The sequence below is a fragment of the Oryzias latipes genome, chromosome 9 (genome assembly GCF_002234675.1).
Source record: "Oryzias latipes chromosome 9, ASM223467v1".
In the NCBI taxonomy this organism is placed as follows: domain Eukaryota; kingdom Metazoa; phylum Chordata; class Actinopteri; order Beloniformes; family Adrianichthyidae; genus Oryzias; species Oryzias latipes.
The window spans coordinates 12,190,182-12,206,443 of record NC_019867.2 but is presented as its reverse complement, the minus strand read 5'-3'; the positions used below and the strand labels follow the sequence as shown (position 1 = coordinate 12,206,443).

The 16,262-nt window shown below is 37.6% G+C and overlaps 2 protein-coding genes across 11 annotated transcripts in view; one reads left to right on the top strand and one right to left on the bottom strand.

The window, feature by feature from the left end:
- The window catches only part of LOC101172908 (membrane-associated phosphatidylinositol transfer protein 2), a 39,310-nt gene extending 26,880 nt beyond the window's left edge, over nucleotides 1–12,430 (bottom strand). For 5 of the 10 annotated variants that reach the window (XM_023958427.1, XM_023958425.1, XM_023958423.1 and 2 more), the window contains exon 1: nucleotides 11,773–12,429. The gene's annotated coding sequence lies outside the window, so the exon portion shown is untranslated. Of the gene's footprint in view, nucleotides 1–11,772 lie in introns of all 10 variants that reach the window. The other 5 variants (XM_023958429.1, XM_023958431.1, XM_023958428.1 and 2 more) reach the window with 2 other exon arrangements.
- Nucleotides 12,431–13,772: 1,342 nt separating this feature from the next.
- c9h12orf65 (chromosome 9 C12orf65 homolog) lies at nucleotides 13,773–15,272 on the top strand. Its single transcript, XM_004072355.4, has 2 exons — nucleotides 13,773–14,205; nucleotides 14,818–15,272. Exons 1-2 carry the CDS (start codon nucleotides 13,933–13,935, stop codon nucleotides 15,049–15,051), a joined length of 507 nt encoding a protein of 168 aa, XP_004072403.1. The 5' UTR covers nucleotides 13,773–13,932; the 3' UTR covers nucleotides 15,052–15,272.
- The last annotated feature ends 990 nt before the right edge of the window (nucleotides 15,273–16,262 follow it).

Below are 16,262 nucleotides of genomic sequence, written 5' to 3'. Positions count from 1 at the left end.
GCCTGACGCTCGTTCAAAAAATATGCTCATTCCCGTCTAAAAATACAACCCTACCCCCCTTCAGTGACGCAATAGCGGCACAGGCCGGAGCACAATGATTATCATAAAACGTTCTTCTTGCAACAAAGCTGGTGATTCCATGTCTTCTAGTCTTTGTCCCCTATAGAAGTGTCAGAAAGCTGTTTGATGTGTCACCAACCAAACGTCCTCAAAGGATTGTGGACGTCTAGGAGGACACTGCTTTCCAAATGATGCGTTTAATCATCGCACAGTCAAGATCCAAACCCAACTGTTCAGATACTAGCTCCAGTTAGACCCCTAAAAACAACCTCCAATACATTTTTATGATAAACATGATTAACCTTATAGTTCATTTCAATATGATGCCTAAATTCACTTAAAACAGACAGCCATGCTTTTAAACGAATTAGTCCAAAGTCATTATCTCATGTTTTCCCTCTTGTCCAGTAATGTGAAGGCAACATTTAATCCCTCCATAAATGCAACGTATAGTTTAACGCTGAAGGCTACATGCATGAAAGACAGAATGGAGAGCTGCAGCCGCAGCTGTGCGGTCAAACTCAGAGTGCAACACTCGAGGGAAGTGTTTGCTCACAGGTTTTTTTTTTTTTTCCTGAAGGGCAAAGTGGTGGCACTTCTTTAAATTTAGCAATGTTTTAAAGATCGGCACATAATAACAGGGAGGCAGAGCGCTTCCTGAGTCCCAGAGTGGTTGGAGGACATCAGTCAGGGTGATATGACGGAGTTTGCTCAGAATGGGAGGCCTGAGGGAAGATTTTTGCAAAATACAAAAGCCTTTCAATGCTCCAAATGAACAAAGATCACCGGCACAGTGTGCCTGAACATTGTCAGCTATGAAAGCTGATGTAAAAATAAAGAACAATGGGCTTCTGGGTAATCTCACTAAAATATCAAGATTTAGGGGATTAATCCAAGTAGCTGTTGTATTTTTAAACATTTAACATTAGGTGTCACTGCCAACTTGATTGTTTGATGTGATTCGATCAAAAGTCAACGTTATTTTTGTCCAGTTCTTTTCCTAATTAAAAATACATTTGTACATAACTTGTGGTTAAACTTGAACATAGAAGGAACTATAAAATGATACTTTCAAAACTAACAGAAAAGCTGCTTTTTTGCCTTACAAAAACAAGAAATGTCTTCAGATAAAATCAGTTTATAGATTTGATGATTCCGTATTGCGTTCTCCACGACAAGATAGGTTCGATTTGGATTAATGGACTTTTTGAAACGATGCTATCTGCAGACATGCATAAAGAACGATGCAGAATATATTTTCTCCCATCCACTTATCGGCCCTTTTAAACCAATTTAATGCGGTTCCAGAACTATAAAACTTTACCTCAGCAGGACTTCTTCATTTGCTTCACCAAGAAAATTGATTTGGCCGAATAATGGCAAGGGAATCCAGTTTATTTCCATTAAAAAGTAATAAAGTGAATTCATGGTAAACATTATTATATGGATGTAGCGAGCAAAGTAGAGGAGAAGATCTTCTAAACGGGATTTTAATGAGATACAGGGAGAAAGAAAATGAAAAGGCAGAATATGAGAGAATACTTTTTTGGTTTGTTTAATTCTTCCCCACAGACACAGATCATCTTGTTAATCTGTGCTGCTTTCTAACAGGATTGGACAGACATAATAGATTTTATGGGTAGAGGGTTTTTGTAGCTCACAGATACAGATCTTTTTCCCCATTCTTCCCCTAAATTTGTCCACAACTTGAATGCATCCAAACAAGGAACACTCAGAAGCTCCATGTTCAATTACTTGAAGCAATCACATTTTTAGTGAGTATGTGAAGAGCAGACTAAGACTGCCTACACCTAAGAAAAAAAAATCATCTTTCTAGGTACTGCTTTAACCAACTCTGAGACAGAACAGTACACAGATGCAGCAAGGATAGGCAAATATCCTGTTAAAAATGAGCTTAATTTTAATAAAGTACAGGGAGGATGTGCAAACATTGACACTGTCTTCAGTTAGGATTCTCAACATCACACACGGCTAGAAGAGCAGAGCTGTACATGGAGGCAGAACCGTTTAGAGGGATCCATAATTTAGTTTGCACTTGATCTTTTAAAAACAAAACAGAGGAAATAAAACTGATGATCAAACCACGCCTGCTGGAGTGAAAGTGACAAACGCAGGCGCACCACCGTGTTCCTAAATAACACACAAACACGGCACATTAAATAACAATAGTCCCTGCAGTCTCTTACAAGCTTTGGAGGTGGGGTGCCCATCTTGCCCTTGCGCTTAACTCATCATCGCAGCACAAGGGGAAAGCTAAAAATACTTGACACCCCGTGTGCATCTCCTTCATTGTGCTCGTCCTCCTTCTCCTCATTCTCCTCCTCCCACAGCGGCCCTGCAAGCCAGAATGGTTTCTAAAAATTATCCTAACACGGAGGGAAAGAACAAAAGCCACCGCTGAGCAACACGGAACCACGATCAGCACCAACTTCACCAAATGAAGTCCAACTGCAGCCAAGATTTGGAATTTTCCTTATGCCAAGAAGATGTCAGCGGACGTTCCTGGATATTTATTTACTCTCTTAATATACCACAATGTGCAACATGATCAGAGAAAAGTACTCTGACATGATATTTCTGCTTTTGATATGAACATATATCAGTATATAAAGAGCTACAGAGCTTACACATTCAATAAAAAAGATATTAACCCTTTTTAGACTTATATTGCAATAAGTTTATAATTTTTTATAGTTTTATTTTTATAATTTTATAATTAAATAATAAACATTCAAATAAAACCCTGGTACCCAGGTTTTCTTAAAAGAAAAATTGTACTTGAAAAACGTTAAAGTAAGTTGCTTCGGTTTAACTTTTTTTTGGAAAAAAATAAACCGTTACATCAGCCTCACCAAGCAACACCATCAGCTCCACCTCTAATCAAGCCTCAAATCCAAAATTAGATGACCTTATATGCAAACTACGGTTGGATTAATCAGTTTTTATGCCAAGGTTAAACGGGGATCCACCCCTCGCTGTTACTCTCAGTCAGACGGCCCCAATACACTGTGCAGAGAGCAGACTTACATAACTGCAGCAGATCCAGGAAAGGAAGGCATTTCCACCCATGCATTCAGTCAATTCCATTAACTAATTCATTTAGCTAACAGGGCACAGGACAGGAAAATCTTTAGTTCTTTCAAGCAATCTCTCCCCAACATCTCCATCCATCTCTGTGCGGTTGTGTTTGGTGGCAGCAGAAGCAGATTCAAATGAAGGTCCTGTTGTTAGGAAAAAAGCCGCCTCCACTGTAGACAAAACCTGAACAAAATGGCTTAAAGAAAACCAAGAATATTCAATTTTCCTACCAGAATTTAGCAGACTAATAATGTCTTTTCAACAAACAATATTCATGTGCTTCAAAAGCAGAGAAATCAACATTTAAAATGCTGTAACTTAAGTATTTAGCATTAAAAAGGGAAGTGTGGTAATAAACCAAAAAAAACCTATTTAAAAAAAATATGGGCTCATATAACATAAATTTGAATTAATAAAATAAAGAAAACAGTATTTCTTTAATTGTAAAACACTTTGTTTGTTTAGAAACCCAATTTCCCTTTGGAAGTATTAAGTCAGAAGGTAAACACAAGGCACGCCATAAATCTGGATTGAAAACTGAACCGTATCAGTTTAATGGTGTAACATTAAACTGAAACTTGCAGAAAGTGTATTTACGTTGAAAGTGTCACACAACTGTGCTAAATTTAGGAACAATTTTATTATATATTAGTACTATTGTTATATTACTAATATTGTTATATTAGTAATATTGTAATATTGTTATATTATATAATATTGTTTTATTAGACTCGGTTTAGTATAAGCCAACTGAAACATTTGTCTTCATTGTTAGTTCCTATTTAGGAAATTAAAAAAAAAGATGAAAATGTTTCATTTTTTGTTATGCACATATCATATATCCAACCAAAACAAAATGGTTTGTGCAGAATCTTGGGAAAAGTAAGTGTAGTGTTGCATTCCTAGTACTCACACAAGAAGATGATTTGTTACCTTGACTTTCAGAACAACATTTGAGACATCACAATTGTGAAGAAAAGAGTTCTTAAAAAGAAATTTAATGCATTATACACTATCACACGTGTGACTAAAAAACTTTTGCCTTCAGCCATAACAGGTTAGGTTTCTTTTATCCGTTGCTTGAATGGGAAAAGCGTTACCATGGAGATATATAATTAGCCGTTCCCTTACTGGTTAACGAGAAAGTCAGAGTGACAAGGAAAACAGAGAGCAGACATGGTTAAGACCGATACCGCTTTCTCCAGTTTCACTTTTGCCATTGTCCGTTAATTCCCTTCCAGCAGTTCAAAGCACCACCCTTCACAACCCAAACGCCCAGATTTAACCACATCAGCAGGTTAAATAGTTTCTGTGGAGAAATCCTGCTATTCTCTGGCAAAAAATGTTAAGACCCACTCCAATGAGAATTGTGTTTTTGTTTTTTAAACATGTTCTTGTAGCAATTTTCTCATCATAGAGGATATATGTTAAGAATATGATGACTAGAATTTCATTTCTGAGTATTTCCTTTATTCAAATTGTGGTATATGAGGATAAGACAAACAAAATGCTGATTGAAAAAGATTGTAGTTTGAATCAGCAGGCCGGCCACAAGCACCTTGCTCCATTGATTTCCTATGCATCCATTTACAGACAAATAGATCCATATACGTCTTTGTTTTCCTCGTCTGAGCTGGAATGTGGCTCAGAACTGTCCGGCTGGATAGCTCCGATAGTGCTCGCCATTTTTGTTGCACTGGTTAGATTGGTGAAAGAAAAAGAAAAAAAAAAAGAGTGTAAACAAATGGATGATGGGAAATGAGCGCAAGTTAACTCCATGCAACAGTTCCACCCTCAACTGAGAGGTGAATTTCTAAAGAACTCCTGCCGCTCTGCAGAAACTATGTCCTAGAAAACGACACAGGTTTTTCTGATTTTGCCTAAAAACGACATAATCATATTTTTAAAAAAAAGACCTCTGGGGACGTTTTTTTCAATAGATCGAAAGATGATGAAAATGGGACTTAAATGTTTTTTAAATTAGCAAGAAAAACACTATTACCAAAAGTATGAACCAGAAAAATATATATATATATTTACATGTACTTTTTGAGTTATTTCTGAAACTTATATACCACTAACACATACAGTAGGAAAACCCCTCAAAAAGTTGCATACACCAACAGAAAAAGTATCACAGCATCCAAGTGAAGCTGACCATAAAAGGCCATTTTCAGATGAGGTCCTGTGACTTCAGCCAACATTTCAGTGGGTTCTGAGGTCAGGTTTCCAGTATTGCAGAACACCATGAGCCTCTTTCCGCCTTAAATATTGGCCCAAAATCACGAAGCAAGAAGAGCTAAGAATCTAAATAAGATAAATGTAATTTACATCTCTCTCTTTCTCACATCAATCTGGATGAAGATGGCAGTCTAGCGAGGGACAAACGCAGATTATCCAGAAACACCTCCTGATAAAGACTTTAGTGGGAGTGAGCGAAACAGAGAAGGAGATTTGGTGAAGAAATAAGAGAGAGTTAAGGCCTGAAAGAATCTATTTTTAGGTTCGGAGAGAAATCAGGTGTCTATGCCAGTGGAAAAGGGGGGGGGGCATGGATGTAGTGACATGAAGCAGTGCTGTCACTTTCATTTTCCAAGATCCATGTGAGTCAGAGTTGCGCCGAGATCTGTGAGGGGAACAGCGCTGGAGCAAAACACAGACGCATATAAAAATCACAGATACAGTGGGAGTCATAACTTCCCCAAAGGCCGCGGTGATAATGAAGAACTGAGATCCACCTGTAAATTCCTGACAGCAGCACTTTCTCCACGTCTGAATGCTGCAAAGAGGATCTCTTCCAATGTTGCTGATTATATGAGCTCAAAATACGTCAGCATTGTTTGCCCAAAGCGGCTTTTCCTGCTAAAGAGTAAAGACAATTCCTGGTAAAATAAAGAAACAGGTGAGTCATACTTCCTTTTTTCACTTCATCAGTGGCGTGTATTGTTAGTGACTGTCCTCTTCTCTGACAGGATGCAAAGTAAAAACACAGCGCGGCTGGACAACTGCCAATTTAAAAAACGGCTTTTCTGAAAGTCCACCCACACTAGGAAGAAACTGCTGTCCAGAGAGAGAGTGTGTGTGTGTGTGTGGGGGGGGGGGGGGGGGGACAAATTACACAAAGTACTTGCTTTTTGTCTCATTTTCCAGACAAAGCCGTTTTCGGGGCATTAGCGGCGATGTGCCATTCATCACCTGGCTCATCAAGGATGCACGGGGACAGGTTGTACCCCTGTTGTCCCTGTCAACAGCAGCTCCGCTCCAGACATCACCTGTTCTAATCGGGGGTGTGTGTGTGGGGGGGGGGGGATGAGGCAGGTAGAGCGGAGAAAGAGTGCGCAAAGCTCACGGCGCACAGAAAACACAATGTTCCACACAGTGTTTTGGCTTCTGCCCAGGTGCATGCTGGGAGCTCATCCCAGGTACCGTCATTATCCCCAGTTGTTTGCTAAAGATGAATTATGAGAGAACTCAGACCTCCTGACTCTCAGCCAGCTGATGTAGTCTCCCTGCATGCAATCAACAACATCACAACCTAGAAAAGATCTTTTTGAAAACAGATTTAAAGGCCTGCAGGCCTTCAATCAGCTAATAAGGCTTGCTGATAGTCCAGCGTGTGCTATGTCTGCGGTTAAGTAGGAAGCCTTATCAAGTATTTTCCAGATATTTATTTCAAACTTTCCTGAATTATTATCAATATACAACAGATTTTTGTTTTTCTAACTCTCGACTCTTTATTTAATTCCTAATTTCACTTCAGGCTGCTGGTTAAGTTTTAGCTGCGAGTCACATATTATCTAAACCCAACTGACTTCACAATCAATGCTCATTGCCCCAAGACATTATCTTCCTTTTTCTTATCAATAAAAGGCCTGTAATGTATTTACATTTGAGATAAACTCTTCCCCTTCAAAGAACCTGAAGTTACTAGTTGGCTCCAGAACCACAGAGAATGAAGGCTCCGCATAATGTCATTAAATTATTCAGAAAACTGAAATAGAAATTGTGAGGACACGAGAAACATAATTTCCCATTTAGTTTAATCAAATCTAGAATATTCAACTAAAATTAGGGGGGGGGGGGGTCATTTTTACTTTAGATTTTGTCAGCTAATCTCTGAGATTATGCCTCATATGTCATGCCTAAGAGTAACTGTAAAGGTATGTTGCCTAAATTGCTTTGTTTCTAAAGGCAGTGACTGTACTTCGGTTTACTTTAAATGAGCAAATGCTATGGGGGAACAAAAGTCCCCAAAATAATGACAGCAACACAAAAACACAGCCCAGGCTGATACACGCACACAAAAAACCTGAATTCCTCGGTTAGATCGGTATGAATTTACGTGTACCTGGGATTTTTTTGTTTTTGTTTTGTCTCTTCCTGTGCCGGCGATCTCAACTGATAAACAACTCACAAGGAACAGAAATGGAACCAAAATCTGTGGTGAGCAGCAGCTGCATGTGTCATTCAGGCTTTCACCAGCAGGAAATGTCGCTTTTTTAGTTCTCTTGACTAGTTTGCTTGATGGCCACATACCCCGTGAACACCGTTATTCATTCTTACACATTGTAAAAATGCATCTTGTGAAGGAAATCCAAAGGCAAACTGGCAGCTCCAAAAGGAAAACAGAGAATATGTCACATGCATGAATATGAAAGGCTGAAAACCACATGCTATGAATAGTCAAACAAGGCTGGGACACGCGCTCCAAAGCTGCAGGCTCCTCTGCCTCATGTCACCAACATGCACAGCATCTATTTTCTGTGTTTTCTCCCAAACAGATCAAACGGCTTGTCAGGCTTCTGCACAGAGGCAAAGCAGATGACTGAGCAAATATTAGGAGTCCATGCAACCCGTGTTCATCCCATCAGACAACAAGCAAACTCTGCAAGCATTTCAACATTTCTAGAGATTTTTTTTTTTTTTTTTTGTAGGAGACTTTTAAGGTTTGAGTTTTCAAAACAAAAATAGCCCAAAGCAAAGCATAATTGGATGTGCTTTATCCTTGTTCACATAAATCATTAAACAGGTCTTGTGCTACGGAAAAAAAAAAGTTACTGTTTTACCAAGAAACGAAAGTTCACATGACAGTAAATCCAGTAAAAAGCAATAAATGTAAGCACCACACACTTCATGTATGGGGTCATGCACTCATGTGTAATCTGAGAAATATGTGTGTCGGCACATTTGCATCGTTTCCAAACTAGATATCCTCCAATAAATTGGCTTCTGGTGGAAAATCATTTCTGTGACTGCATGACAGTTTCAAATAGATCTTTGCATGACATATGTGACCTGAAAAAACAAGTTACTGAATAAGCATCCAGAAATAAAGGATGTGAGCCTTGCTGGCTACACAAGAATGATTTCCTCTTTATTGCACAATAATATTTTTGCATAGAGATGGGAAAAGTTGCAATAACAGACTACTGATATTCTAAAAGCAGCATAAAACTATTGAGTTTTTGATAAAAGTGCAAGGAAAAATCATCTGAAAAGCCACTAAAAGTAGCTAAAAAAAAACACAAGTCTAAACAATGATGTTAACAATTGCTAGGAAGAACAACATTCTTAAGAATGTAGATTTTAGAAGGAACTTTTCCAAACTACATGCTGTTCGTCATTCTGCAGTTTGTTTGTTCATACAAACTCTCCCTTTTTCATTGAATTATTTTCGGCATTTGTTCAATGTTTGACATGCAGCTAAAAGGAGAATCGAAATAGTCAAATTTTAGTCAAAAATACAGTGAGCATGCAGCTTTGCAAAGCAAACCTGTGTTAAAACAAGCACATAGACTAGACCAGGGGTCTGCAACCTGAGGCTCTGGAGCCACATGCGCCTCCTTCATCCTCCATTGTGGCTCTTTGAATTTGAAGAAAAATTGCCAAGAATTTCAATAAATTATAAGTTTGTAGTTTTGGTTAATTTATTTTAGTTCATTAAGTTTTATCACTTGTTGGAATTTTAACATGTCAGAGGAACTAAGAAAGGTTATGGCGCGAGAGTGGTTTAGAATTACAATATGCTTAAAGCACATAGATTAAAAAAAAAAAAAGAATCCTACACCAATGTTGCATCAAAATGACAATTTTGGAAAATGCTCTGTTTGAGTCAGCTTTCTTGCATTTCAATCTTCTGCAACAGGAAGGACTTAATTTGACACAGGACATCTTTTATTTTGAAGGGTGCTGCTGACAAAAATAAGACATTAAAATAGATATGAAGAAAATAACAATGGTTCAATTCAATTAAAGCTACATTTGATAAATGGCCACAAAAACATAAATGAAGTGTATTTTTTATTTTTCTACAGTCGTTTTGAGGCTGCTGCTGGGTTTTGGTCAGCGAGAAACTGGACCAAATGGCTCTTTTAGCATTACAGTTGCAGACCCCTGGAATAGACTGGCAAACCACTAATAACCAGGTTGTTATCAAGCATGGTGGCGAATGCATGATGATGTGGGGTTACTTTACAAAATGAAGGAATCCAATTGAAATTTAGACAAACTATTTTTAAAAGACGGACATTTTTCAGGACATAGTTTCTGCAGAGCAGCAGGAAATTTGCTCCTGAGTTGTGGGCTGTTGGCGCAAAGTAAATCTGCCCCCACTTCCTGTCATCCAACCTGTTGACATGCTCTCCTGCAAGCTTACAACCCCCTCACAACCCCAACCTGATAGCACTGGTCGAACAAAAATGGCAAGCAATATTGGAGCTATCCAGCTGTAGAGTTTTGAGCCAGATGCCAGCTCAGATGAGGAACACAAAGACGTAGACGGATCCATTTTTTTTACAAATGCATGCATCAGAATGGAGCAGAGCAGAAAGCTTGTGGCCCACACTGACTGCAGCGCCTACATCACAGCTACAGGCTTTTTAAATTGGCGGCTCCTGGTTCACAACAGTTTGACTAAAGAAAAAAAAAAAATCAGAAATGCAGTTTTCATCTTAATTTTCTTTATATATGCCACAAGAACACCCAAAAAAAGGTTTTTCATTGGAGTGGCTCTTATCTTATTTCAAAGAAAATGAATCAAACAAAGTTTCATCTACAATATGCTCAAAAAGGTTTCATGCAACTAGATTTTGATTACAAGCACCCCAGTTGGATTACAATTATGATTATGAAACCACATTTAATCTTTTCATTCCACTGCCTCCAATTCATTGTTTTTCAAAAAATATTGTTGAAAGACTTTTTTTTTTGTAAAAAATATGCCTTTTTTGTTGTTTTTTTTCACCGTTTCAGTGTTTCCCAAAGGCAGTTCTGGATCATAAATGAGTCTAAACACATAACTCCTTTATCTAGCCTTCATCTGTGACTCAACAACAAGTAACAACTCATTCAAACCTTGCTTCTGCTAGAGATGTGAAGCAGCTGTGTGGCACGCACAAATCTTGCTATTCACACAAACCGTGAATCCTTCAGAAAGCAATACTTCTCAAAGTTTTGTCATTTCACCCTTTTTCAGAAACGGCAAAGCCAAAGGAACATTAAGGGTCATATAGAGGAGTCGTCAGTTACACAGGCATCACAAGCATAGCGCTCAAGTTTTTACATGTCAAGGAAAGCTCACACCCTTCGTTCACAGAACTACTGGCCCCGAAACTATTTGCCTTGGTATGTGTGTCATGTGCTTCCACCACACTCAACCAAAAGGCGGCATTTTGCCCTTTTTTGTAGAATAAAGTGTCCGAAGAACTCAAGCACAGATTGAAGTCATTGGATAGATGCTCTCGATTAGATACAGAGGTTCCAAACTTCACTGACCATCTGGACTGAACACAACACAACCTCGATGACTCACACAAACCCTGCTGAGTCAAGGCAACTCACTCTCTCAGTGTCTGCAAGGTTTTCTTTGCAAAACAAAGGAAAACCAGTGATAAATGCTGATGTTGTCTCTTTTCCAAGTAAAAAATGACACCACATTGTTGTGGTATTTGTCTTACATAAAATCTCCCTCATCTGTATAAAAAAAAACATATGAGCCAGAACAGACAAATAATGCAAAGCTTGATAAATAAATAAGTGGAACATTTCCTTCTTTTATAAAGAAAACACTTTAAACATGGGTAAGATTTAAAAATAGACTGATTTTTTTTTTTAAAAGGCACAAAATGGCTACTTTAGATAATCACATTTTCAACAAAATGACCTTAAAGTCGCAGGGATTTTATGGAAAAACAGCTGCAAGGGGCACATGCGGGGACAACACAGACAGACACATCATCATGTGCTGTGGTTGCTTCAGTGACTGTCTTGGTCCAATGTGATCATGCAGATGATAAGATCACCCCAGCTCAAGGCGCAGACAGAACATTTTATCAGCTTTAATGAGCATGCCTCCAGCATTTGCAGCAACAGGGCCATAGATGGCTTGAGAGCAGAGAGACCTGCTGCTGTTTTCAATGCGTGAACGACAACGGGCCACAATTACGCACATGCCGGCATCATCATTGCTGCAAAACGAAGGTTCATTTTGACGCGACGTTGCATTTCCCTGATAAGTGAACTGGAGTAAACCCATAGATATAGTTACCTAGCAACATCATCATCATGGCAAGACCGTAATGGCAAAATTGATGGCTGACAAGAATCATCACATACCTGGACCTGATGCACCTCCACCACAATCATCAAAAGTTGACCCGCCTTTCTCTGGGGGGGGTTTAAGTTAAACTGTAACGACTTCCTTCACTGAGGCTGGGTTTCCTCGGTGACAGTAGTCGGGATCTGGTTTGATTATGTTTGGAATCGATGTCATTATAGACCCTCCCCCTCTAAAAAAAAAAAGCAAAAACAAAAAAATGCCCCGAAAGTCCGCGGCTGATTGCCTTAAATCGCCGTTTGCAGTGAAGGGGGCGCGGGTACTACGAGTAAAGATGACCAGCCCGCAAGCATCACAAAACGAACAGCCTGTTTGGTTCTATCGAGCACAGCTCCAGACAGACAGTGGTTACCAAATCTGATCACATCATTGCGCGGGAGGGCAACACGCTGGATTTCCTCAATCGATAGAAAAGGCCAAAGTAGCTATGGTAACGATAAAAATGTCCTTGAATATCCAGCCTACCCCTCCATGAATTACTGGTTAGATTGGTCCTGTCAAAAAAAAAACCATGAAACGTTCACGGATTCAGACCAGCAGCTTCTTCCAGGGTCCACAAAACCGGAGAAGACGACGTACAGTCAAATGAGCAGCTCTCGCCATTGTAACTTGTCACTCCTGAAGTCTGAACCTATGCAAGACTTCAATCTTGAAAGCGCCGTACAAATACACACAAAAAAGGTAGAGTCACTTCCGGAACACTTTTCAAAATAAAATAAAAGACTCAGTTGGCTTTGCTACTGAAGATTTCCCCACACCTAAATTATTTCGCTTATAATTTTTTTAGTTTAACAAATTATACATATAATGCTTGTCCAAAATATTACTGAATTTCACTCACGTCTCTTCTAATTTCCTCGAGAAATTTGTTTAGTAAACTTCCGGTATTTGTGTTAGAACGGAAGCTTGAATGATAGCCTTGAATTTGGATTCGTTTTGATGGTAGAGCGACCCCTGCTGAGAAGAACTGGCACAACATCTGATGCGCGCATTGTCTCCGCAGGTATTTGCGTGTCTTGAAGTTAAATTCATTAACTTTTGTAGCATTTGTTGATGCTGAAAACTCTCCATGTCCAAGGCTGTATTTTTTTAATTTGGAAATATACACTTACACACACACAGAAATATATATATATATAGGGCATATTTGGTTTGGCAAACCCATGCAAGTATTGACCTATTTTTTGTTTTAATTTAAAATAACTGAATTATGTAAATAAAAAGCAAAAAATGAATAGAATTCGATTTAAATAGCTGAAATACATTTTTTTAAGAAAAGTAAAAGTAAATTATTTTTACTATAAGAATCTATTTAGTATATGTAACAGTTAATGAAACCTACCTCTGCCGGTTCCAAGCCCGGTTTAAGAAGGTTGCGTCAGGAAGGGCATCCGGCGTAAAACATTGCCAAATCTACCATGCGACTCGTTCGCTGTGGCGACCCCTGATGGGAGAAGCCGAAAGTGGGAAAATATGTAACAGTTAATGAAACAATGGTATTCGCTGAATTAATAGTCTTTGTTCATTTTCAAATTTTATTGATGTGTTGTTGTTATTGATTTTCATTTATTTACTTGTAAAAACATTTTTTTTCTTTTGTAAGAACATAGTCAATGCTAAAGACTTTTTGTCTGTGTGAAAAAATAAGGATTTTATTACAAATTATTATCAAAAAAATATAGTATGTAAGTAAGCAGCAGTTGAAGCTTTTCTGGTCTGGATACAGGCCAACCTTTTTTCACATTATTACAACACACACATAAAACCAGCAAAATTAAAAATGTTTTAAGATTGGATTTTACAACTTATTATTTTATCATATTTAACTTTGATCTTGTTGGTAGTTGTGATAGCATAACAGCAACAACATTATAACTGGGATTTTAAATTTTCTTTTAGTTTTATTGTGTCCCATTTTCTGCCACACGGTGGCGGTAACGAGTCAATTTGTTCTCAATGCAGCTTTTTCACTACCACAAAGAAGACAGTGAGCATGTCTATTGGACGATTGCTCAAGAAAATAAAAGGACAAGAAGGAATCTAAACAAGCATGGGCTTTGCTGTGATAATTCTAATGCTACATAACAGCAGTCAAACTCTGTAAAAAACAAAAAAGACGGAAAACAAATTGCCTTCCATATTGGATATAGTAGATCATTATGGCTACCTCGTTCTTTAGCCAGATGTCTTTAAAGTCCTGGCGGCTCTTGTGGGGAGTTTCTCCTCGTCTCTCTCAGCTGCTTAGACCATCTCAGCCGGGGTTGATTTGTGTTTTGGCGGTCGGCAAGAAGGATTTGACGGATTTCCCAGTGTTGGTTGAAGATGAGCTTGAAGAGCAGTTTGTAAGAGGTTCTGGTCCTGGAGGACAGGCAACCAACAAGACCAGCAACTGTGTGGTGCTCAAACACATTCCCACTGGAATTGTGGTGAAGGTAAAACTTGAATGTCGTTAATCCTTAGTACCAAACTTATTATTGTTTCAATATGTCATATTATTTACTTGTCTATGCAAATGTAAATATATTTTCCAATCAATTTGTGACTCATTATTCTAAATTTGAAATATCTGTATTGAAATATCTCTGAATAAATTTACATTTCTGTTGATTGTCTTCTTTATTTTAATTTAATTTTATTTTGATTGATTGAAATAAGCTAAATCTAATTTTCTGGAAAATGTATTTGACATTTAACATTCATTTTCATATTCCAAGGGTATTTTCAGTCTTCAGTTGTTGTTTTTGTTTATTTAGCTTTTTTATTTTTTTGAACATGTTCTCTTTCTTGGCTTAAGAGTTGACTTCAAAGATATGATTTTAAGTTTCAGGTTAAGTAAGATCATATTTTATACATTGTTTTTTGAATTCAGACACTTTTAAGAGTTCAAAACTTTTTAGGGTATTGACACAAGTCAGATATTTCAGAAATACGATTGAAGGTACTCTCCAAGTACTAAAACTTTTATTTTATTGTGTTTTAGTTCATCACCTGCATGTTGCTTTTTTATTTACAATCTTTCTGTTTTGTTTTTTTTCTTCCTTCAGTGTCATCAGACCAGATCCGTGGATATAAATCGAAAGCGTGCCCGTGAAATCATGAGAGAGAAACTCGATGTTGCGTACAAAGGAGAGCTCAGTGAAGTTCTTGTAAAGAAGCGGGAGTCTGTGTTAAGGAAGCAAGTCAAAAGAAAAAAAGTCAATGAGAATTTGGAAAGAAAAAAACAGTTTAAAGAGGCTCTGGTTGCTGAGAACAAACCTGGAGGAAATGAGACTCTTTAAATGTTTTTGTTATAAAATATGTTAATTTAACTTTCTAAGTAAATTTTAGGCAAGTTATAGCTCATTAGGTTTGATGAGTGTATATACACTCATCAAACAATATACTAAAATGTTTGTGCAAAAAAATGTATGTTTCAAAGAGTATCCTCATATATAAAGTGCGTACCCAGTCTTTTTATGTGTTCTGCTTTTTTATTAATCTAGTCATTAAAATCATTCTGACAAAAGAAGCAGGGTAGCTTTTTACAACAACAGCTTAACTATGGACTCAAATGTTTTTTCTCAACCCTTTTAAAACCACCAACATTATGTTCAGTCTTAACACATACATACATACATACATACATACATACATACATACATACATACATACATACATACATATATTTGTAGTGGAGTCATTAGGCATCATAGACTCAAATTCTAAATTTGAGGTCCTGTCAAAATACTAATTTATATAAATATATCTGCTTAACAAAGTATGTCTAATTGTAGTTGATACAAATTTAAAAAAAGACAAATATCCAATTGTTAAGAAATGTCAGGAACCTTTTAGCCACAACAACATGAATATGAAGAACATACCAAAGATGTTAAGTTTGTTTTATTGGCAGACTCTACATGAGCATCTCAGAAAAAAATAGCACAATAACAGTAACATGGAACATACAGTAGAATCCTAAGAAAATACAAACAATTGATCAGACATTTTGACCCCTTAATACCTATTGATTTAAATCTGTATCAAACCACTTCAGCTGCATTCAGTAAAATCATAAGTGATATTTTTTCATAGCTGGAAATAAATTTAGAGATCAGAGGGTTAATTGCGCCAGTAATCAGACAGGACTTAATAAATACCAATGTACATTCTTTACAAGGGAGGCTTAAAAGTGTAAGGGGAAATGTAGATTCCACATTTAAGTGTTTAAAAATAGATTTTGGTTTCTATGGTATCTATGAAGTATGTTTTTGGACTGAGGGAGGAAGCAAGAGTTCCTGGAGAAAACCCACCCATGCATGGGGAGAACATGCAAACTTCACACAGAAAGGACCCAGCTGGAAATGAACCAGGACCTTCTCACTGTGAGGTGTGATTGCTAACCACTACACCACCATGCAGCCATTATAGCCATTATTGAATACATAAAATATTACTTTTTTTATTTTTTGTACATAAAGAAATGTATACAAATTGTCTTTTTTTTTTT

Excerpts from the sequence above, each read along its gene's own strand:
- c9h12orf65 (XM_004072355.4), top strand. The coding sequence starts at position 13,933 with ATGGCTACCTCGTTCTTTAGCCAGATGTCTTTAAAGTCCTGGCGGCTC. Across the intron at positions 14,206-14,817 it reads CCACTGGAATTGTGGTGAAG|TGTCATCAGACCAGATCCGT; the intron begins GTAAAACTTGAA and ends TTCTTCCTTCAG.